The 25,723-nt window shown below is 37.0% G+C and overlaps 1 protein-coding gene across 2 annotated transcripts in view; it reads right to left on the minus strand.

Annotated features, from left to right (window-relative positions):
* Positions 1-1,020: 1,020 nt before the first annotated feature.
* LMLN (leishmanolysin like peptidase) overlaps positions 1,021-25,723 on the minus strand; it is a 74,860-nt gene continuing 50,157 nt past the window's right edge. The window contains exons 12-17 of one of the 2 annotated variants that reach the window (XM_037033676.1): positions 21,130-21,240; positions 16,974-17,106; positions 15,110-15,269; positions 13,382-13,512; positions 8,592-8,802; positions 1,021-3,179 (exon numbers count right to left, since the gene is read on the minus strand). In XM_037033676.1, the coding sequence (XP_036889571.1) occupies positions 3,079-3,179; positions 8,592-8,802; positions 13,382-13,512; positions 15,110-15,269; positions 16,974-17,106; positions 21,130-21,240 (847 nt within the window). In that variant the 3' untranslated portion in view covers positions 1,021-3,078. The remainder of the gene's footprint in view (positions 3,180-8,591; positions 8,803-13,381; positions 13,513-15,109; positions 15,270-16,973; positions 17,107-21,129; positions 21,241-25,723) is intronic. The other variant, XM_037033677.1, reaches the window with a different exon arrangement.

A 25,723-nucleotide genomic window follows, 5' to 3' on the forward strand; every position in this document is an offset into this window, starting at 1 on the left:
CCTGACGTGCAAGCCAGCACACTCCAAGAATGGGTGGGCTGGAGCCCGCAGTGACCTAGCGATTCTGGATGAGTGCAGTCACAGAACAGCAGAGCTGGAAAGAGTCTGACAAAGCATCTGGTCATTTTACAGATGGTTTTAACCAGTGAGTCTTCTGATATTAAAGAGAATATCGATGCTGAATTTTATAGAATACTCTAGTATACTTATTTATATATCTTCCTAAAACTATTTAAACTTAATTTATGTTTCATCTTCAAGTATTGATAAAATATAAGCCAACTTATTAGACTGAAACTAATTTTAAGCATAATTTATAACATTTTTAGAATGTCTATTTGGTCTTAATAAAAATAACTATCCTTAAGAAGTAAGTAAAGGAAAAGGACGTTTTTCAGGAGAATATTGAAGGGATTTACACGGGGACCTCCTAACTGCTTGCCAGTTTCTTCAAAGCTGTCAGCTCAAGTCTACTGACATGGCTTTTGCTTCCTTCCGACAAATTCTGTTCTTGAAAACCTGAGAGACAAAGTCACTTGATACAATTGGGACCTTAACACTATCAAAATAAACCTAAGTCTGAACTGAAAACTGAGGTAGTCAGTTTTTATAAGCACTTGACACTTTCTGAGTCAGAAAGGGACTAATCTACTGCTCCCAAACCAGCTACTCCCCACCCCCCGTCCCTACCCCGCCTCCCTTCGACCATGGCTGCCCCGTCTCCTTCTCAGTGAACTGGTTTTGCTAGCACGAAGGGCGTAACCTGCCACAGAATACTGACACTTATGCCATTTTTCATTTTCAATTCAAAACTGAACTCTAGCCCACTATTTCTGCATTAAAATCTCAGATTTTAAGACTTTTTTTAGAATACTGTCCTAGTCTAAGTGACTAAAATGCGCCTCTTATAATTTCTCATAAGTCTTCACTGAGTAAACTATGAAAATCAGTGATAAGCAATCATTTTAAGACTTGAAGACAAAGGAAGACACCAGCACATTTAGTTACCCTCAGAAATTCAAGATTTGTTAACATATACTTTATCAAGTTTCGTATTTGTGCAGAAAAAACACTGGGCTACCAGATTCCAAGCTTAATAAATATATATAGAAAAAATGTCATCTATAATATTTTCTCCAGAAAGTCATTAGTGCAAATATCATTGTATCAATAAAAAATAAAGTAAAAATATATTTCAAGTATAAAAAGCACCATGCTCAGAAACAATACTACCTAAATGGCATTACTGCACAACAGTCAAAAATATAATCAAACCTATCATTGTAAATTTCAAATGTATTCTTAATCCACAGTATTTTTGGTGAAATTCTTTACACAACTTTGCAGGATGATTCATAATTACAATAGGCATACAAGTTTAGATTTCTATAATTTTCTTTAAAAATATACTCTATACTCTTCTCAGACCTTGCTTGATCTAAGGTACACAGGACATGGGCAGGGAACAGAGCACTGACCCACCCCCTTCTACCCTTAGCTTCCCTTTAGCTGAAGGTGGATATGCTACAGACCCCCAGCTTTTCGCACTGACAAATACCTTAAATTCAAAACTGCATGCTTAAACACATATTTAAAATGTATGCATTAAAACAGGCAACTTTCCTTTATACTGGGGTTGCTGTTTGGCCCCAGTGCCAGTCAGCTGGAAATTACTTTCCATAATTTAAAATTCCTTAGTAATTATGCTACTCCCTTGTTTGCACAACTTCATAAATGGAGTGCTCGGTAACTACACGCTGAATTAAAGGGCTAAGCAATGAATGAATGAATGCTTGTCCAAGGGCTGTGTTTATAATGCCACAGGACTTACTAGCTTTAGAGAAAAACTGGGCATCATTCATCATTAAAGAATTTAATCAGTAAAGTGGGGCTGGTGAGATCCAGAGCAGAAGTGCTTCTGTGGGCCAGAATCTACATGGTGACACAAGTGTCCAGAGCAGGAGGTACAGGACACCACCTCTTTTGAAAGCAAAGGCTACCTTCCAACTTCTGAGAATTAATCCATCTGTTACGTGGGAAAGGGGATGCTAGTGGATAGGCTGTACACCAAACCCACACTTTGCTATTGGGAAACAATTCAGACGATCTTGTTTTGACTTATTTTTCTTCTTATATATAAAATAATTTTCAGACAGAAGTTCTTCTGAAACAATTCCTAAGCCCATGTGAAGACAAATGCATCTGTGTCTACACCAGAATTTCTTTTCTATTTTTGTAGAATTATAATTGTCATAAATATTATCTGAAAAGTATATATATGTTTTCTTCTGCTTGCATGTCTTCAATGTTTTCTACAGGGCACATCACTTTTCTTTCTCTGCTTCGACAGCTTTTCAAGTCATTATTCAGACAAATGGAGAAGACCACAGGAAACTAAGCTATGAAGATCAATGAGTAAGAGATAAAGCTGGAAGAGGGCTACCAATACATAATGATTCAGTAGTGAACTGAACCCCATAGCTAGTTTTAAAAAGGTAAGTATAGTTAAATCATAAGATTTAGTAAAACATAATTTTAAAAAAGAACTTTTAGAACAATGAGAATAATGATTTAAGTGTACCAAGTACAGCCATTAAATTCAAAATAGGTGCAACAGTGATGTACAAACCTCAATTCAATTATTTTCTGTAAGTCAAAGACAATTTATACCTCTGGGGACAGGATCAACAACTTATAATCTTGCTATTTAAATTATTGCAGTATTGATGAACTTTCCTATCATTTTAGGTTAATGAGAATGCTGAGGTATATACTCTGAAAATTTCACCAATATCCCATTTTCAAAAGAAAATTTCAGGAAGGTTATGTATCCTGAAAAATAAGGAGACTTGATGACTCGGAATTCCTTCCACTTCTCCAAGCCGAGGCTGTGGGGATGCTGATGGAGAGTGAGTGCCGTAATGCTCTGCTTCGAGGTCTCATTGTGGTCAACACTTGCAAGCCAAAGTCAGGAATGCCACTTCTTCCATCTGCGTAGGCCTACACTTGCCCAGATTTTGTGCTTTGTTCAGAGGAACATGAGACAAAGGAACGCCTTGAGAATTTTCTTTTCCATTCCTAGTGCCATACGCACAGAAGGAATCCAGCCAGCAGAGGAAATAGATTGCCTAGCAGAAGCCAGAAGGTGACCACCAGGCTAGAGGAACGGGAACAGAGATCTAGGGTTGAAAACAAAAAATTGACTTTCTATAGACATTTTTGGAATACATCATATCAACTAAATAGTGACAGGTGAATACAGATGATTATTAAAAGGTGAACAAGGATGCACCACCTTGGAGGGCAGAATCCATGACTTCCTAAGGCCCAGATATGTAAAGTCATTTTTGGAAAAAGAACAAAACATTTATGCCGAAAGAAAAGATATACCCACCTTATCAAGGTTAAAAAATAGCACCCAAGAAAAGAAATAAATGTCTTTGGCTAGTATCCCAGCAAAATTAAAGATGCTACACAGGGCCCTGGTGGGTGGCTCAGTTGGTTGGAGCTTCAGCTCTACACCAAAGGCCATGGGTTGGGTTGTCCATCAGGGCACACACCTAGGTTGTGCATTCAGTCCCAGGTTGGGGCACATACAGGAGGCAAGTGATTGATGCTTCTCTCTCACGTCAACGTCTCTCTCTCTCTAGCCCCCCACCCTTCCTTCTCTCTCTCTAAAATCAATGAGAACATATTCTTGGGTGAGGATTAGAAAAAAGATGCCACATAGGAAAATAAATTAGTATCTTGGCTATTCTGACATGGGAAGTAGAACTCTCTTCTGTTCCTCCTTGTCCCTTTTGTGATGGTAACCAAAATTTATCATCCCAAATCATTTTGAGACAAGTGTTGAAATAAACTGTTAGTTCCAAGACGGTGCCACACCAGCAAACTGAAACTTAGATAAAATCCATGTGCTTGACCAGAAACAGAATATAACCGTCAGCCAATCACCAACCAACAAGACAACTCAGGGTTCTATAGTTACCTCCTTGTTCCTTTATCTTTCAAAATTAGGTCAGATACACAACCTAAGCCAATCAACCTAAGCCAAGTGCTTCTTCCCTGTTTCCTGCCTGTAGCCCTTTTCCCTTATTTTGCAGTTTTCTGGACTCTCGAGAGTGCAGACTGCCCCCTTCATGAAGTGTGAAATAAAATCTGCTTAGATAAACTAAATTGTTCTCTTTGATAATTTTAACACAGGGGATGCTATTATCCGTTATATCAGGACACAAGGCACATGGACTACCCCAGGCAAACCAAGGCACAAGATCCCTGAGCCCTAACTAACTCCCCAAATAGCCACATCCAGGCTTGATCTGGAAACAGTAAAAGATTCTAAGGGCTCTGGGCACTAGTATATTTTAACCTAGCCATGAGCTCTCTCACAGCTAAAACTATTTCCCAAAACAATTCTCAGAATGGAAAATGTTTTTATAGCAGCCAAGAGTCCAGGTCAACCTGACTCTATCTTAGGGTGAGCTGTGAGCTATTTCTAATACTTTGACCAATAAAGAACCAACTAAGCTTCAAGTCTGACTTGCTTAAAAGGTAAGGAAAACAGGGTTGGTCTTCAGCTACAGAATGTATAGAATGATAACATCAAGGTACTGTAGCCTGTTCTTCTGAGCACTATATAGTTGTGGTATAAGTATTTAAAAAAATGATTTCACTGCATGTAATTCAGGTAAACCATGAAGTAACTTCTACTCTTTCCCAATGGAATCAGCTGGTAATTGTTAAATTTTAGAAAAATCCAACATAGCCAAGAATAGTCCTTCTCCAAGTGTGGTCCCTGGATCACACTGAACATCAGCATCACCTGGAAACTTGTTAAAAATGCAAATTCTCAGGCTCTGACCCAACTCTTCTAAATCAGAAACTCTGGAGGCGCGGCTTAGCAACCTGCATTTTAACATGATTCTGATGCATGCGGAAGTTTGAGAAACTCTGACCTAGCACTGCACTGTCCAATACAGCAACCACTAGCTGTATGTGCTACTTAAATTTAAATTAAGTAAAATGAAATAAAATATTTAGTTCCTCAGTCACACTAGCCATATTTCACACATTCAACAGTCACATGTGGCTAATGACTACTGTATTGGGCCATGCAGTTACAGGACATTTCTATCACCCGAGAATGTTCTAGGAGATGAAGTCTGGCCTAGCGCATCAGGTAGAGTGGTCTTGGCTGGAACAGGGAATGGAACCTGGAGTCTAACCACACAGGCATATCCTTTTATCTCCTGATTCTCAGTTTGGCCTCAAAGGAAATAGAGGAGGACTAGCTGTTGTTTATCTACTGTTGGCACTAAAATTTAATAAGCTATTAAAACATTAATGGTGGCTCTGGAAGATTTGTTATCCTTCAAAAATGCTGACGTTTCTGTGACAGTACTCTAACAAGAAAAGATTCAAAGAGGGTATTTCAAAATGAATTAGAGGTGATCAGATTTGGGCTTTGATCTGAATTTCACTATTTATTAGCCATGACAGTTCACACATTACTTAATATCTTTATACTTAGTTTTCTTGTGTATAAAATGATAATTCCTACCTCGTTAGGTTTTGTAATGATCAAATGCAATGATACAGACATAAAGCAAGTGCTCAATGAACACTTCCTTGAATGGCCAGCATTCAATGAACGGAAACAAAAATAACCCCTACTATCTAAAGAGACCAGAAAGAATTTAGAAATAAATCTTTCATATTCATTATCTTAGGCAAAACAGAACAAGTATATAACCACACTCTAGCATTTAAAACTGATGAGCAGAGAAAAGGAAGAAAGATGAGAGTTTTATATTGCAAAGAAATTATAAATGCAAGAAAAAGCTATGTGAACCTGAGATCAATAGTAACAAAAATCAGAAGTATCCGGGGAAAGGAATCTTTTTTACGTTTCCTCTAGAATATTAGCAGTTTTAGTGTTTTAAGAGCATACTAAAAAAAACCTAAAAAAATTTAATTCACAAAACAGATTAGAAGGGAACTAAATGGTAATGGAAAAAACACACTAAGGATGAAAAATAGTGGTGATTAAAAAAGAAAATTTTAACCAAAAATAACAGATTAGGATGATCATTTAATAAGTTTCATCGTAGGTTAAAATTTAATTATTACTATTTCTCACAGAAGTACATTTAAAGAGTCAAATCTTACTTTTACAAGTTTTGTGGGTCAAAAAGACTGTATTAAAGAGAAAAAACTACCTACAAAAAGGAAGAGCATGTACAGTCTGCACACGGCTCAGTAAGGGCCTACTGTGTGCTCCATCCCCATGGTAACAAACCTGGGGAGTCAGGGTTTTTAGAATTTCAACAATGATACTTGTAATGTTTAAAAAGCAATGCCTACATACATCTGTTCTTGTAATATTTTATATATTTTTCAAAATTGTGGTAATGATTTATAGATTACAATGCTTTTTTGAGCATGCCTCCTTATTCTGTAAGGAGGCATGCATTGTAATCTATAAATCATTACCATAATTTTGAAAAATTAACAGGGGAAAGAAAAATAATTAACAGGCGAAAGAAAATTAACAGGGGAAAGAAAAATCACACCATAGCACAGTCATTTCAGAAGGGTGACTGAGAAAGAGGGAGTGGGATAAGCAGAAGCAGAGTCCAAGGTGCAGGGTGGGAGGTGGACGGGCTGGGGTGGGGGGTGGTGTGCCATTCTACTTCCCACCTCCTTTCCACAGGTTCCTTTATCTTGGTTACACTCCAAGGGCAGGAACTAATAATTTCCTAGCCCCTCGCCCTGGTCTGGCTTTCTCCACATTCCTGTACATTCTTTTACTATACTCCAAAAACATTTATCTCTGAACCAGCTGGAGTAATGCTCTCTTTATTTCAGCTCTAACTGCTAGTGGCTTAATCCTTACCCATCTCTTGGACAATACGATGTTGACAGTTTGTTACAGTTAACTCTTGAGATTAGGTTTGAGGATGGAAACTCCATTGGAACAACTTACTTGTGGACTAGCAGCCTGCTAATTTCAGCCAAAGCAATTTAACAGTAACAATACAATTAAGTTATCCTACTTACTTCACATGAAAGTAAGAGTTAACCAAGAGTACTTAACACTACATATACTATACACCACATCAAAGGGACCTAAGCTCTCACATTATTTCAAACAATTCATTGTGCCATTCCTGTTATAACTGCAGAAAACTCAGCTGATTCACTGGAATACTGCACAGAAGAGTTAACACAGCAAGCCTGAGATGGCCAACCAGGGTCACATATAGCACATCAAAGCTGTCAGTGCTGCTTTCAGATTGGGGATGGGGGCTGAACTGACTGGAAACACGGAGAAGACACCGGCTGGGTGAGGCACGCATCACAACAGTGACTGTCAGGAGGGAGTAAAAGGTGGCCTGAGGATCAGCAGGTATAAGGAATCAAGATGGAGAGAGAAAAGAACACAGGAAGTTGTCATGGCAATGTGGTTTTGGCTACTGAAGGTTGGAACAGTAGTCTGGTCAAGGGATTCTGTGGTATTCATTAAAATAAAAGAAAGAGAGGTTAAAATGGAGAAGTTATAAAACTGAGGACTCAGTATTTTGACTTTGGAAATTTGTTTTTCATTCCATTGAACCTATCTGGCACAGTTCTCTCTGGCATTGAACTGATGGAAGAAGTAAAACTTATCTAGGCTTCACATCATTACAACCTGAAATATTTCCACAGTACAGGATCAGCCTAGCTCTTCACTACCTCAGAGAGCTTTTATTGAAGGAGCAGTGGCTCCTGTGGACCTGTGTCCTTGTGACGCAGTGTAGGAGTGCAGGTCCTCAACAAAGAACTCAGAGCGATGAACTCTGAAGAGCATCAAGCTGGATCCAGGAGGCTGTAGTGCCCTCTGAACATGTGGTGCTGGGTGAACAGGCCCCTCTGTGCTGAAACAGGCCAGTGACTGGGACGTAATGTGTGCACTGAAACTGATGTGCTGTGAGTGAGAGGGCATCTACTGTCAAGAACTGAGACTGGTAAAGGTAGTTGACTAAGCAGGTTAACACTAGGTTAACATAGGTGTTAACCTAGGTACTAAGGTTAACATAGGTACTAAAACTGATTTTCTTAGATGGCTATTAAACTATTCCTAAAGGCAATTTCAAAAGAGGAGTTCCAAAACTGTATTTCAACAATGGAGTCATTTTTGAAATAACATGATTACCAAATATTGCTCCAGTTAGGAAATTTTTTAAAAATTCAGCAGGGGGAAGATTTTCCCATAAGACTAAAATTCTTTTTGTTTTTTTTTTAGATTTTATTTATTTATCTTTAGAGAGGAAGGGAAGGAGAGAAGGAGAGAAATATCAGTGTATGGTTGCCTCTCGTGAGTCCCCTGCTGGGAACTGGCCTGCAGTCCAGGCATGTGCCCTGACTGGGAATCGAACCGCGATCGTGTGGTTTGCAGGCCCGCGCTTAATCCACTGAGCTACACCAGCCAGGGCCCATAAGACTAAAATTAAAAGAGAAGACATTCAACCTGTTTTAAAGCTTCCTTGAAGGAAATTTTCAACATCTTATAAGAAGAACCTCTCTCTTTACACCAGCCAGAGACGACTCACCCAGGGGAAGAGCTCGGGTCATGTTGGTAGCTGGAGGGTCTGTTTCTGGAGGACAGAGCTCACAGAAGTCCCAGCACGAAGGGCAGAGCAGGTTTCCATCGTGAATCCAGCCGTGCATCTGAGTACTAACAAAGAGGACCTGTCCAGCCCGACTACACAAATATGAAGTGTTCTGGACCCAAACCTTTAGACCTTGTGGAGAACAAGAAACCTTCAAACAGAATTTAAAAAGATCAAATCAGTAAGTATACTCACCTTCATTTTCAGAAATAAAATTAGAATCTACTAAAAATACTGGCCATAAAACACAATTTGGGATATAAACATTTTAAAACAAATGTCTGTTTTTCAAAGTTGTTTTCTAAAAGAACTTCACATTAACTTCAATTATGCTACTTCACTTTAAATATTTTAAAACTTCTCTCCTGGAACTATCTTCAAAGCAAATGCATGTTTCTGAAAACATAGGTTTGGTGATAGCAAATTTTCACTTTATAAGTGGATGTAAAGTTTCCCAGAACTGAATCTGATAAAGGTAGTTGACTAAATTGGTTAATACTAGGTTAACAGTGTTAAGTACTAAACAGTTAACAGTGTTTAGTACTTTTAGTGATGTAAAGTACTAAAAGCGAATTTCTCAGATCACTACTAAACCATTTCCAAAGGCAATTTCAAAACAGGAATTCCAAAAATGTATTTCAACAGTACAGTCATTTTTGAAATAACTCTATCATCAATTACATTTAAATATAATAATCATTTGGAAATTTAAGTTATAATATACTTTTAAGAAAACAAACAACAAAGAGTAACCTCTTCCATAGCCTGTGATTCAATGACCCACACCTACTGAGCATCACCATAGCTATACTGCAAGGCAATCATCTTTTAAGTGAGAAGTGATTATTGTGTTTAGTAAAAGGACACAAAAGAAGTTCGCAAAACAATGCCTGCCCTCTAGCAGCTTTAAATGAGAAAACAAGGGAGAGATATACATTTTTTTCTTTAAGACGTGCACAGGATTTGGATCACAGGGAGGGAGAGAGGTTGTGACCTGGTGGGTTGCATAGAGTCTGGTGGGAGAGGCAGGCAACGATGTGGGGGTGGGAGAAGGTGGAGAAGGTGAAGAAGATACAGACAGATCAAATAAGTATAAACAAACTGAGGACAGTGAAAGCCAGATTTCTCACTGTCAGAGAAAGGAGTTACAAATACAGAAAAGGAGAAAACTAAAACGAACCCTTTGGTGTTAGACTGGAATCAGAGATACTGGTGCAAAATCATGGTGGTATATTTACACATGTATGAGTAGTATATATAAAATTTCCTTATGCATATATTTCCTAGCTCTGTTTATGAAAAGGGCCTGGAGAGTAGCTGTATTGTAGTAGCCATGAGCAGTGCATCTAGCACCACACCTTAGTCTCTAAGTACCACACTCCACTGAAATACACTAGAGTTCCTTGGAGAAATGGCTGATTCTAGACAGGGGCAAAGAAAGTAAAGATGGTTCTAGAATATCCTGGCCAGAGAGCTAGGAAATACTAAAAGAAAGATGGGAACAAGCCAAAAGACACAGGATCCAAACTGTAGGGACTCCCCCTGGTCAAAGCTAGAGCAACTTCAGTATCAAACTAAATAATGACAGTAATGATAATACTCCCCCCAGTACTTATTAACTACAGAGGTAATTAATTAAAACAGAAACAAAAACTTGTCAATAGAGAAGCCTGGTATACCAACACATGTACATCCCCAGCAAAGGGACAAATCAGAAGAATGTACCACCAGAACATGAGCATCACTTCTGTGACACTGCTGCCCAAAATACATGACCTGAATTTAATAAAATATCAGATATCTTTTCTCCTAGAAAAGAAATGGCTTGTAATCTTTAAATATGTCAAGGTTATGAAAGTCAAGAAACGACTGAGGAACTGTTGCAGACTGAAAAAGCAGAGACAGAAAAACAACTGCGCAACATGTGAGATGGGTCCAGGCCCCACTGCTACAAGGACGTTACCGGGACCACTGGCAAAACTTGAATGGGGTAGAAGAACTTTATGTATCAATGTTAATTTCCTAGTATTTTTAATAGCATTGTGGTTGTGTATGAAGACATCCTTGTTTACACGAAATACATGTTAAGCCCTAACCAGTTTGGCTCAGTGGGTTGGGCATTGTCCCACAAACCAAAAGATCATTGGTTTGATTCCCAGATGAGGCACATGCCTGGGTTGTGGGTGGAGTGTGGCTGGGGGCCTGCAGGAGGCAACTGATCAATGTGTCTCTTGCATATTGGTATTTCTCTCCCTTTCCTTCTCCCTCCCTTTCCCTCTCTCTAAAAATAAATAAATAAAATCTTTAAAAAAGAAACATACATTAATATACAAGATCTGGCACAAATAATGCCCCTTTATTACAAAATCTTTTATTACAAAATCATAAGTATGTAATTCTGTAACATAACAATATCACACTCAAGCACACTGTATGACATTTTAGGTGAAATGTTCAAATTAAAACTATAAATTATTACACCCATATTATTACCCTACCAACCACACTCAAGCAAGCATTACTTCTGCCAGACCCTGTATTTGGGACTGAAAGGGGAGCATATCAGCAATTTATACTTCAATGACTCAAACATTTTGTTTTGCCCTGGCTAATGTAGCTCAGTGGACTAAGTGCCGGCCTGCAAACCACAGGGTCGCTGGTTCAGTTCCAGGTCACGGCACATGCCTGGGTTGCAGGCCATGTCCCCAGTAAAGGGCATGTAAGAGCCAACCACACTGATGTTTCTCTCCCTTTCACTCTCCCTTCCCTTCTGTCTAAAAATAAGTAAATAAATAATCTTAACAACAATTTTTATACTATTCTTGCGATTTCTGTCAAAATAAGGAAAACAAAAAATATAATGTTAACTTCTATGTGAATTGTTTAAATCTTACATCTTTCCCCCTCATAAATAGTGGCTAGCATTAAATTAGCAAAGTTAATTGACAATACTAGGTACAGGGGAGTCAAATAGTACATTCAATCTTTATGGATGGTGTTTCAAATCTGCATAATCCCTTTGGGGTGGTGGTAGTGCTGATTAAACATTAAAATAGCCTGAAAAGGCCATCTTCGTATTATAGCTGCCACTGTTCTAGCTTTATGCCTCTAACCTAATATTCTCACTTATAAAAATTTATTTCAAAAAATAAATTTTGAAAACAGTAAAATATGTAATTATACTTATAAAATCACTTCTACAGAGTGAAAACTCAATATATAACAAGCAAGCGACTTCCCAAATTATAATGCAATGTTCTAAAGTGATAAAGAATAGTAAATATTATTATTGGAAAAATGTGAAAAGGGTGTTTTTCTCTGCATAAAAAGTACTAAGTGTAGCCTTGGCTGGTGTAGCTTAGTGGATTGAGCGCAGGCCTGCGAACCAAAGGATCGAGGTTCGATTCCCAGTCAGGGCACATGCCTGGGTTGCAGGCCAATTCCCAGCAGGGGACACACAAAAGGCAACCATACATTGATATTTCTCTCCCTCTCTCCTTCTCTCCCCATCTAACATAAATAAATAAAATCTTTAAAAAAAGTACTAAGTGAAGGAAGTAAAACAAAATTATGTATTATGATTACAATAGGTCAAAACTATGTGTTTAATCAATATATAAATCTTTAATGAAATTTATCAGAAAATGGTTGTTAGATAATAGTTGTCAGATTACAGCTAAAAAGTGTTCACTTTTAATTATCTTGTATAAGGTTTAAAAGATAATATTATATGAATAGCATGATGTATAAAATATATATCAACAAAGCTGTTACTCCAAAAATTTTAACTTTTTAAGTAACTTTAAAAATCATATTTAAATTCCCAGCTACAGAAGTCCATTTAGCTTTTGCAGCTGAAATGGTACAACAAATTCTTATTTTTCACTTCCCAGGAGCACACTCTCTTCTTTCATATCCATTAGTGTGATACATAACATTCATTAAATTGAATCCTCCTAAGTTACAGAATGCCTGTGTCTCAATACGTTTTTTTTTTAAGATTTTATTTATTTATCTTTAGAGGGGAAGGGAAGGAGAGAGGGTGAGAGATATCAATGTATGGTTGCCTCTCATATGTCCCCTGTTGGGAACTGGCCTGCAACCCAGGCATGTGCCCTGACTGGGAATCGAACCGCGATCATCTGGTTCGCAGGCCCACACTCAATCCACTGAGCATACCAGCCAGGGCTCAATAAACAAGGGCTCAATAATTTTTTAATAAGGTGATACACTCACTTAATACCAGACATGCAAATAAGATAATTAAGAAAATAGTAATTTGCCCCCTTTGGATTTCTACTTTCAAAGAAAAAACTATTATTAATGAGTAGTTGATTTATTAATTCTTAGAGCTATGCTTTCCTCAGGGCTTATGAAATAAAATTGTAAATTTTTTCCATTTAAAGTAATATGTATTCAAGAACAAAATTATATATTTTCCATTATTTCCTTAGGACATATGCCCAGAAGTAAAATTATTGTAAAACTTACTGATATATCGAATATATACATATTTAAACAAATGGAGAAAGGCAATTTCTCTCTAAAAAAAAAGGGTATTTTCACAAAACACAAACGTCCAAACTAATATTGACATAAACAAACCTAAGTTAAAGTATTAATCAGTAAATTAACTATAAAAAGATACAATGTATTTTAAAATATAAAAACTGAATAATCGGATAAAATTATACAATATTGGTATAATTATTAACAATCATGTAATTTACCTGATAACATCCACTCCCCCAGTCTGGGTAACTCAGCTTCCTTTCACACTTTTCCATGACAAAGGCTGATTTCTGAATTAGACAGACTGAATGAGGTCCATACTTCTCAGCACCATAGTTTTTAAAAAGGTCTGAAGCAAACCAGAAAAGTTTTCTTAAAAATTGATTGTTGGCTCAAAGAACAAAAAATGGAAGTATTCCATTTTTATGATTTAAGGTTGTTTTAAAAACAAATATGTTTAATGGAAATTTTCAATGACAGAAAATCAAGAGAAAGAAGGCTCCAAACTCATACTGTGTTCTCAATACAGGAACTAGTGGGAGAAAATTATTATACCAGAAACAAGTGATAAAACTGAGCCTAAAGTATTTAAGTAAGATATATAGAGGAAATGGCACTAAGAGTCACATTCACTAGTTGTTCACTAGTTGCCTAAATAGGAGTCACCTCCTAAATGACCCAGAATAGAATGAGGACAACAATGAAAACTTTTGGGGGGGGTGTCACTTTTGAGAAACTTCTTTTGTATTTTCAGCTGATGCCATCCAGTTAAATCTGCCAGGTTTAATATGAATAAAATTTTATGGAAATTTAAAACTTAAATGACTTAATCTGTAATGAAGCATGGAATAAGGAAGGAGAGGAGGAAGAATCAAGTTAAAAATTTTGATGACCACTGAAAGAAAAACTACTTATTGCTGTTTGGTAACATGTCAGACGTGAGGACGTTTTATTTACAAAGGTGGACACTATGAGCTCTATTACTGTTGAATATCCAACTGCCATATTGTTTATTCTGTTGATAACCTGACATTCTGTTAATTTATATGTATTAAAAAAGAATAAATAATATGGCAACATCTTACTACCCATGGATAACAATATTATTCTGATATCTGAAGAATGTTATTTCTAAATTATATAAAATGCATTCCTCAGGAGGGGAAAAAATAGGATAATGTGATTAACTAAAAAGAGCTCTGCATTGGAGAATCTTGCACTAACACTAATTAACTGTATCATTCAGTGTCTTTTCATTCATCTGTGAAATTCAGTATCTTCTCTATGTCTCTCATCAGGTTTTTATAAGAACAGAATGAAATATAACTCCTGGCAGGTATGGTGCAGTGGTTGGAGCGTCCTCCCTTAACCAAAAAGTTGCAGCTTAGATCCCAGCTGGGGCGCATGCCTGGGCTGTGCATCATCCCCCATCCGGACCAGGCCGTGGCCAGACAAGTACAATCCCAGCCCCAGATCACTGGTCTGGACGTAGGCAAAGGCAGCCAATCGATGCTTCTCTGGCATCGATGTTCCTCTCTCTCTCCAAAAAAGCAAGTGAAAAAGGTCCTCAGGTGAGTATTAAAAAAAAAAGAAATATAAAAATGAAAGTGCTTAGCAAATGAAAAGTGTCATGCAGATGAAAGGTATTACTAAAAAGCAGTGTGTGTATACATATGCGAATCTATCTAATAGCTAGCAATCCTTTCTATGTGTCATGGTTCTAAGCTCCTATTACATTAATTCATTTAATTCTTACTACAACTCTGTATTATTATCCCCTTTGTACAGAGGATGAAACTGAGGCCCAGAGAAGCTGGGTTATTCACAATCGATGGAACCACAACACAGACACTCTAACTCCAGGGTTTATGCTCTTAACCACTACTGCACATTGCTGATACACAACTGTAATATGTTTATAGCATTCATTTCTCTAGACTACTAACCTGGTTGATTTTCCAATATTCTACAGTCTGAGCTGCGCTGATATTCACCACTTAAATGCCAACTGAATTCCTGACTGAAAGGGCAGTAGTCAGCAATTTCTACTGAACCACCATAATAAGGCAGATCTTCTGCAGGTATTCCATTGAGTTCATCAAAGTACTACAAAACAATTATTAGGAAGACAGGAGAGAAAGAAACATTTTGTATAATCAAAACAAAGTCCAGGCAATTTATAGCAACCCTCTAATGCTGAATAATACAAAAAATTAATGTAATTTTCTTCATATATAGTACAACACAAAGATAGTAATATACTACCTCAGGATATTAAAGTTATTGTAGTTTTAGAAATAAGCAAAGTAAACTAGTCTAAGTTTTTTATTAGATGACAAATTTGACTAGTGTTTTTATAGGATAAATTGGAAGACTTTTAAGAGTTGACAAAACATAAAACAAGTATAGAATTAAGATTTTAAATAAAAATTGCCCTGGCTGGTATAGCTCAGTGGATGGAGCACAGGCCTGTGAACCAGAGGATCACGGTTCGATTCCCACTCAGGGCATATGCCTGGGTTGCAGGCCAATTCCCAGTGGGGGGCGCATGAAAGGCAACCATACATTGATATTTCTCTCCCTCTCTCCGTCCCTTCCCCTCTATAGATAAATAAATAAAATCTTTAAAAAATAAATAAATAAAATAAAATTTACTGGAAGTAATTTTAGGAGACTTAATTTATATGTTGTTTTGACAAACTTGAAGAACTAAAATTGAGAAAACTGAAAGACATTACATATAATACTTTCAACACCAAAGGAACAAGGTACCAGATAAATCTTAAAGACTTCACATTTTGTACCAACTCATTGGTGCACTATGTCTAGAAATATAGTTGCCATCATATGGTGTCTGAAACATTCAAAGAAAGGTCATAAACATATGTAGGAAGCTCAAAATTTAGCCGCAATCATTTTAAATCAGCTTCATAGATACAATGTCTGACTAAAGTATCCTTTAGTCAACTGAACTAAAAGTGCACTGAACTTTTTTATGTTTTTAAAAAACATAAAAAACAATGTCTGTTTTCTAAAAACAACAGGCAGAGCTGAGCCTTTTTATAGATAGACATGGCAACAAAAAACTTAGATACATGGAACGCACTGACAATGTTAGAGGGGAGGGTGATGTTGAGATCCGGAAGAGATTAGCCAAAGAACATATATGCACATATGTATAGCCCATGGACACAGGCAAACAATGTGGTGAAGGCTGGGGTGGGTGTTGGGGACAGGGGCTGGGCAGTCAAGGGCAGAGGAGGGAAAATGAAGGACATCTATAATAGTGTCAACAATTTAAAAACAACTTAAAGGTCAAATCAGAGGTTCTGGCTGAACATGTGGGACCATTTCCTTCACCTTTTAGATTTCTTGAGTGAAACCTTTCCTAAAGTACAACTTCCAAGCCTTCTAATTAATTGGCTTTGAGTACCTCTGTTTTTTTTTTTTTAAAGAACTTTGTTTTCTATGTAAATTAGAGGAAATTAAAGATGAAGACTTTGGAAACAATTAGAAAGAAAAAAATACAGTTTCAAAATATTTCAATCAAAAAAATAAAAATATGTAGATCAAAATAAATATTCTAAATATCTCTTAACTATTTCTATACAGCATTGCCAGATATTAATTACTATCAATCAGCACATTGGTTAAAAGAAATGGAGGAATTCCTCAGTTTTGTCTGACTTACAGAAAACAAATGAGGCCTTATAAATTGAAAAACTTATGAGAATTTACTCTTCTAAATCAAAATGGAGACTTATTTTTAAAAAGCCGATTCCCCAAGTTGTGCTTCAAACAAGTGCTTACCTGGTACTCTTGAGGCAAAGGTTTTGGAAACTTCTGCAAATTACATACTGCAACTGCTCTCTGGTCTTGTCTGCAAGTTAACTGCAACGGATTGCTTCTGAGGGTGTCGCAGTACGGGCTCAGCGACTGCCTCCTGCATACAAAGATAAGCACAACAGTATAAAACTGTAAAGAAAATATTACAAGTCTATTCTTTCCCATTATAAGCTTATCTTTTCCATTATAATTCCAATATTTTTAAAAATTTTTTAAAGATTTTATTTATTTATCTTTAGAGGGGAAGGGAAGGACGGGTGAGAAATATCAATGTATAGTTGCCTCTGGTGCATCCCCTGCGGGGAACTGGCCTGCAACCCAGGCATGTGCCTTGACTGGGAATCGAACTGCGATCCTCTGGTTCGCAGGCCTGTGCTCAATCCACTGAGCTATACCAGCCAGGGCAATTTCAATATGTTTTAATAACTTAAAACCAATTGCTAAATCAAGTTATAAACATGTTTTTCAAAGGGTAAAAGGAACACAATGTAGATGTGAAAGATTAACGCAAAATGAGTTATAACATTATTTCACTGCTATTAAATAAAATCCTATTTATCTCTTTCTCCATGTTTGTCAGTAAAATGGAGATTTAAAGACCTGATTTTCATTTTTGATGACAAATAAGGAAAATCCAGATTCTGCTGTAAAATACAAATCTTTATAATTAACAAATGGAGTCTCAGAAACAAATGGACATGTTGTCCCCTTTGTCCTGCAGTTACAGAGAGTGAAATATTTTCTATGCCATGATCTAGTTCAAAAAATGTTCAATAATTTGTTAAATTAAACACATTCATAATACAATCTTGTTTTTCTGTGCAAAATGAAGGTTATGTGAATATCTTAATTGTTACAACTTGTTCTATTCTCTGTTAAATCTAATCTTGGAGGTACAACTTAGAAAAAAGGGTCTTGTAATTCTCCTAAGGCATCAGAATCTCTTGCACTGTCCTATCAAAATAGCCTTCAAACAAACCTATGACTCTGATCAGTCAGCTAGTGATAATTATAATACAAATATATTAATGTCATAATAGTAACGTTATAAATGAAGTTACAGTATTCCTAAACAATATAAATCCCATTAAGACTTGTCTGCCAAATTGTAACAAGATCCCTGATAATTTTCCTCTTCTCTCATATTCTTTTTTTTTAAAAGATTTTATTTATTTATTTTTTTAGAGAGAGGGGAAGGGAGAGAGAGAAACATCAATGTGTGGTTGCCTCCCACATGGCCCCCCTGGGGACCTGGCCTGCAACCCAGGCATGTGCCCTGACTGGGAATCGAACTGGCGACCCTTTGGTTCGCAGCCTGCGCTTCTCATATTCTTATTAAGGAAACAAGTGCAGGTTAGATTTATTTTAAGGAAGATTGATACTTGCCTCATTTAACTTATCAGGGTATAACCCCCCCAAATCTCTAGGGAATTACAGCTTCTTGAGATAAAACATGTATAAAATACTGACCAGTCTTTGGTAAACTTGAAGGAGCACAGTATAATAGGAAAGCAAAGGTATCATTACACAGGCTTAGTTTCACGTACCGGCTTATCTGGTGTTAACTTTCCTGAGCTTCAACTATAAGGCTTTCAGTGCCTCGCACATACAGGTTACTCAATAAATATAATTTTACCGTATATACCATTTTTATAAAATCTTCATATAGGGAAATTTTATAACTTTCTATAATAAAGTTTCTAATGAGTATGACTAGTAGTTCTTATTAAGGCACTTTCTTGATACCATGAAATGAATTTCCTTTTTCTCTAAAATAAAACAGTACATAATATTTACTTTAATTAACAAATGAGTTATGGCTAAATAAATAAAATAAATAAAGACATTAAAAGATAATGATTTAAAAAATCCCAAAGTGAAGCCCTGGCTGGTATAGCTCAGTGGATTGAGCGTGGGCCCGTGAACCAGAGGATCGCAGTTTGATTCCCAGTCAGGGCACATGCCTGGGTTGCAGGCGGGTTCCCTGCAGGCCAACTCCCAGCAGGGGACGCACAAAAGGCAACCATACACTGATGTTTCTCTCCCTCTCCTTCCCCTCTAAAGATAAATACATAAATAAAATCTTTTAAAAATCCCAAAGTTAGAGTTGTGCAAGATTCATGGGCTATATTCCACGGCAGCACTGCCCAGTAGAATTTTCTGTAGTGTATCTGTGCTGTCCACAGATACAGGATTTTATCTGAAGAGCAGGATTTTAAATTTTACTTAAATTGAATTAATTTAAATAAACATTTATATAGTCAACTGTGGCTAGTGCCACCATACTGAACAGTGCTGCTCTCGAGCTGATATCAATGTCAAAGAAACTAGGCAGAGGAGTTGGGTAATTTATCATTTTAGTTACAACCTTTTTTGTGTGTACACAGATTCAAGTAATTCAAACAAAGACGGCTCTGACTGTGCTCAGCCATACCCTTTTCACATCAGTCACCCAACAATGGAAAAGAAGGGGTGCTGCACTGAACTTGAGCAAAGAAAGGTCATGCTAAAATGTCTGTGATGACTTAGGGAGATATCTAGATTTGGACAGTGGTGCCAGAAGTTGGCTTCTGTCCTGTAAATGCTTGTGGACATCGATCTCTACAAGTAGGACACTTGGATTTTATGGCAGGGGTTAGCAAAATTCAACTTTTTGCCTGCGACCCTTGCCCACAACCTGTTTTTCTTTCCTTTGTTTCTCTCACAACCTATTTTTGTAAATAAAGCATTAGTGGAACATGGCCCTGTCCACTCATTTTGTCCATGGCTGCTCTTGATGTACAAAAGCAATGCTGAGAGTTGTGACCACAAACTGAATGATCCTCAAAGCCTAAAATATTTATATTACTTTTATTTAAGTTATTTATTAAAATAAAATATCTGGCTCTTTATAAAAACAAGTTTGCTAATCTCTAGCTTATGGTTCAAAGGATAGGAGAGAATTCGGGGGGCCAACAGTTTCAGTTCTGAAAAATGGAGAAGAGGGAATTTCCTTCTGTTTTGGTTTTAGGTAATCCTATGATTTGAACCCAAAGGGGAACACACTTGCAACTATTAAAAGAAAAAATAATCTTTCTAAACTCTTGCAGCTGCAAAGTTAGCTACATACTTTCCTTAACACACGGAAACAGTGGGTCCCAAATTTTGCTGTACATTGAAATCACCTGGCAATATCTTTAAAAAACAGTAATGCCTCGTTCCCACCTCCACACATGATTTAACTGGTATAGGTAGCAACATGGCATGGAGACTTAAAAGGTCTATCTAGATAAGCCCTAGCCAGGTGGCTCAGTTGCCTTGAACAATGGACGTCCTATACACCAAAAGGTTGTAGGTTCCATTCCCAGTCAGGGTACATACCTGGGTTGTGGGTGCAATCCCTGGTCGGGGATTGCACAACCAAACGATGTTTCTCTCTCTGCCTACCCCCCTTCCTCTTTCTCTGAAATGAACAAACATATCCTCAGGTGAGGATTAAATACAATTTCTCTAGATGATTCTAATGTGCAGCAAAATTTGGGAAACACTACACTAGCAGAGCAAGTTGTGGCGGTGGAGTTAATTAGCTAGCTCCCAAGTAGCTGCAGGTGCTTTCTGCTGCTGCTTATTAGCTACTCTTCTTACCGTGGGGTTATAACTAAGGGGTCAGACTTCTTAGTAAAAACTGTGAGTAATATAAACTGTTTTGAGACCTAACCTCGGTAAGAAATGATAAGAATAACATCTACGGCAAAAGAAGTACCTGTGATTTAACAGGCAAAGTACTAAACTTGGAGAGAGAAGTTCAAGTTCCAGCTCTGTCCTTCATCAGCTATATAATTGTTTTTTTTTAAATTATATTTCAAAAGTATATAATTATTTATGAATTATAAGCTAAACAGAAATATTTTATGTATTTATGAATTATAAGCTAAACAGAAATGTTTTACAGTTCTCGCTCTTACACTGTAGATTCTTTAAGTATCTGATTAAAAACAAGACTGCAACTGCATCACCAAGCACCATAGAATATGAACTGTTCTGACCATATTTTGAAAACAGTGACATTATAGTCTCCAGATAATGAACAAAATCAGAAATAAATTCTGTTATCAAACAGTCTGAGGAAACGTATTCTTACTCTTTTCTCTGCTGATCGATCCAGAATTTGCAGCTCTTCCTGACAAAGTCACAGCCCATCCCTCGGCCCCAGTCTAACTTCTCAGCCATGCTGTAATTAGCTTTATACCAGCTGTGGAAATAATTCAAACAAGGCACTTTTTATTACTGTTGATTAAAAAGAGTTCCAGCATGCCAATGACAATCTCAACAGTGAGAAAACCAGGATCTCAAAAAGGACTTTGGTGACCACTGCCACAGACGAGCATTACTGAGAAGGCCCCTGCCGCACAGGGTCACTGGAGCAGGGACTGGGAAACTTCGGTCTCATGGTGAGGGTATTCACAGCTGCAAAAAAACATGTTTCCATTGTAATTTCCAAAGATAACCCAAGTTACAGAATAGAAACTGGTTAAGGTAGGAGACAAAGGGAATAAGGAACAAAGACACAGAAACAGAATGAGGAAAAAAAAAGAGGAGAGTAAACTGAGAAATAAACAGTGGAATTAGTTGACTAGCCTTTACCTGATCTGATTCAGCTGGCCCTAGCTCCTTGCTTCTCTGGCCTTGAATTTGTGCAGTTTTATCAATACAGGTCCTACTTGTGATTAAACAATACACTGCTATAATAAGAGAAATGAATAAAATGTGTAACACTTTTTAAATGTTCTCATTTCAGAAAAAAAGTAATTCAGTTTCCTGGCAAATTTAATCACAAGCTTACTTTTATTCATTTTTCTTTTTAAAATTATTTTTTATTTATCAGTTATAGCTGATACCACTTCATGTTACAGGAACACTTTATCGGACCCAGTCTCAAGGCTGTGAGAACACTGGTTATCAGGCCCCTCCGAGGCCATGGGAACACTGCTTCTCTTAGTTACCCAGAACCTGGGTGAGGAAGCCAGACTGCCTCCACTTACCCTACACCTGTTTTTGCTACACCCTGTATAATAGCTAACACTTAGTTGGTACTTACAACATAGCAAGCACTGTACTAAGGGTTTTATATATATTAACTCATTGAAACAACATAAAACTCAGTGGGACGTATCACTTTCATCCGATTTACAGGTGACAGAACTGAGGCAAAGATACAGCAAGTAAGTGGTAGAGCTAGAATCTGAATCTACGGTTCTGGCTTCAACATCTGTGGGCCTTTAAAAAAAACTGACATATAATCACATATCCGAAACTTCACCCTTATAACGTGTACAACTCAATGTTTTTAGTACATTCTCAAGGTTGTGCCACCATTATCACTATGTAACCTCAGTACATTTGTATCATCCCCCCCAAAATGATGTACTCATCAGCAGTCACTCCCACTGGCAATCACTCATCTACTACCTGTCTCTTATGAATTTGCCTATTCTGGACATATCACAGAAGAAAAGTGGTATTTCATGTCTGCTTCCTTCATTTAGTATAATATTTAAAGGTTGATATATGTTGAAGTATTTATTAGTACTTCCATCTTTTTTTAAATCAATTTTATTTTCTAGAACAATTTCAGGTTCATAGCAAAACTGAAAGGAAAGTACAGGGTTCTCATACATCCCCTGCCCCGCCAACATACATACCCTATTCCTCCACCAACATCCTGCAACAGAGTGCTACATTTGTTACGATCAATGAACCTATATTGACACATCTTTATCACCCAAAGTTCATAGTTAGCATTAGGGTTCACTCTCAGTATCAATTCTATGGGTTTCGGCAAATGTATCCACAATTACAGTATCATACAGAATAATTTCATTGCCCTTAAAATCCTGTGTTCTTCCTATTCCTCCCCTCCCCCACCTAACCTTTTTATTGATCCACTGATCTTTTTATTGTCTCCACAGTTTTGCCTTTTTGCAGAATGTCATACACTGGGAAACATAGAGTCTTTTAGGATTGGCTTCTTTTACTTGGTAACATGCATTTAAGGTTTTTCCGTGTCTTTTTATAGCTTGGTATTTCCTTTTATCTCTGAATAATATTCCACAGATTAGATGTACAGCAGTTTATCCATTCACATACTGAAGGACAACTTGGTTGCTTTCAAGTTTTTGCAATTATGAATAAAGCAACTATAACATCCATATACAGTTTTTTTTGTGTGTGTGTGTGGACATAAGCTTTGAATTCAGTACCAAAGAGCATCATTTGCTTGGTTGTTAAGAGTATATTTAGTTTTCTAAGAAACTGCCAAACTGTCTTCCAAATGGCTATACCATTTTGAATTCCCAGAGGCAATAAATGAAAAAATTCCTGGTGTCTCACACCCTTGGTAGCATTTAGTGCTGCCAGTGTTATGGTTTTGGTCATTCTAATAGGTGTACAGTGGTATCTTGTTTCAATTTGCATTTCCCTGGTGACATGTGTGGAGCAACTTTTCATATGCTCACTTACATTTGCATATTTTTTTGGTGAGGTCTTTCTGTTCAGATCTTTGGCCATTTATAGTTGTGTTGTTTTATTAATTATTTAGTTTAAAGAGGTCTTTGTATATTTTGAATAGTCCTTTACTAGAAAAGGCCTTTTCTAGTATTTTCAAATATTTTCTCCCACTTTGTAGCTTGTTTTCTCATTCTCTTGACTTCATTCCTTTTCGTGGCTGAATAATATTCCATTATAAAGATATATACCACCTTTCTTTATCCATTAATCAGTTGATGGCCTTTTGGATAGTTTCTACTTTTTACTTGTATGAGTAATGCTGCTCTTAACCTTCACATACATATTTTTTGTGTGAACATGGTTTCAGTTCTCTTGGATATTATTATACCTTGGAGTAGAATTAGTGGATCATATGGTACATCTTTGTTTAACATTTTAGGAACTACCAAACTGTTTTCCAAAGTGGCTGCACCATTTTACATTTCCACCAGCAATGTACCAGGGTTCTAATTTTCCCACATCCTCATCAACATTTGCTTTTATCTGTCTCTTTCATTATAGCCATCCCAGTGGGTGTGAAGTACCAATAGAATCTGACATTTTAATTTGCTTTTCCATGAGGACTAATGATGCTGAGAAACATTTTATATGCTTATCGGCCATTCGTATATCTTTTTTGGAGAAACAGTTATTCAAATCCTTCACTCATTTTTAAATCTGCTTGTCTTTTTATTGTTGAGTTATAACAGTCATTCTTACATTTTGGATACTAGACCCTTATCAGATGGATGATTTCCAAATATTTTCTCCCATCCTATGACTTGTCTCTTCACCTTTTTCATTTGATGAATTTTTATTTTTTAACTTTGATTTTTACTGTATATCTTCCATTACCATTTAACATCCTTATAACCCCTACCGCCCAGCAATCACCACACTGTTGTCTATGTCCACGAGTCCTTTTTCCTTTGAGCTTAATCCCTCCACTCCCTAACCTCTCCCATCTGCTCTCCATCTATGAGTCTGTCTCTATTTTGCTTCTTAGTTCAGTTAGTTTATTAGATTCCACAGATGAGTGAAATCATATGGTACTTGTCTTTCTCTGACTGGCTAATTTCACTCAGCATAATGTTCTCCAGGTCCATCCACACTGTTGCAAAGGGCCAAATTTTCTTTTTTATGACCAAGCAGAATTCCACTGTGTAAACGTTCCATAGTTGTTTTAGCTACCCATCTGTTGATGGACACTTGGACTGTTTCCATATCTTGGTGATTGTAAATAACGCTGAAATGAACATTGGGGTGCTTATGTTTTTTCAAATTAGTGCTTTGGGTTCCTTCAGATATAGTCCCACAAGTGGGATTGCTGGGTCAAAAGGCAGATCCATTTTTAATTTTTTGCGGTATCTCCATACTGCTTTCCACAGTGACTGCACCAATCTGCAGTCCCACCAGCAGTGCAAAAGCATTCCTCTTTCTCTATATCTTCACCAGCACTTGTTGTTTGTTGATTTATTGATGATTGCTATTCTGACAGGTGTGAGATGATATCTCACTGTGATTTCACTTTGCATTTCTCTGATGATTAGTGATATTGAGCATCTTTTCATATGTCTGTTGGCCATGTGTACATCCTCTTTGGAGAAGTGTCTATTCAGGTCCTTTGCTCATTTTTAAATTGGGTTGTTCATTTATTTGGTGTTGAGTTTTGTAAGTTCTTTACAAATTTTGAATATTACCTCCTATCAGATGTTTGATGAATATGTTCTCCCCTTCTATGGGTTGTCTTTCTATTCTGTTGATGGTTTCCTTTTGTTTCCCTTGCCTGTGGAGATATATCCCATAAAATATTGCTACCAGCAATATCTGAGATTTTGCTGCCTGTGTTTTCTTCTAGGATTTTTATGGTTTCAGATCTAACATTTAAGTCTTTGATCTTGAATGTATTCTGTGTGGTACAAAGAGATGGTCTAGTTTCATTTTTCTACATGTATCTGTCCAATTTTAAAGGTGTGGGTTTATTTCTGGGTTCTCTATTCTGTTCCACTGATTGATGTGTCTGTTTTTATGCCAGTACCAGGCTGTTTTGATTACTATAGTCTTACAGTATAAATTCATATTAAGTAGTGTGAGTCCTCCACACTACTTTGTTCTTCTTTCACTAGGCTATTGTTGCTATGTAGGGCCTTTTGCGGGTCCATTTAAATTTTTGAAATATTTAATTCTGT

Source organism: Sturnira hondurensis, unplaced genomic scaffold (assembly GCF_014824575.4).
Source record: "Sturnira hondurensis isolate 20B ecotype Veracruz unplaced genomic scaffold, ASM1482457v3 Scaffold0021765, whole genome shotgun sequence".
NCBI lineage: Eukaryota > Metazoa > Chordata > Mammalia > Chiroptera > Phyllostomidae > Sturnira > Sturnira hondurensis.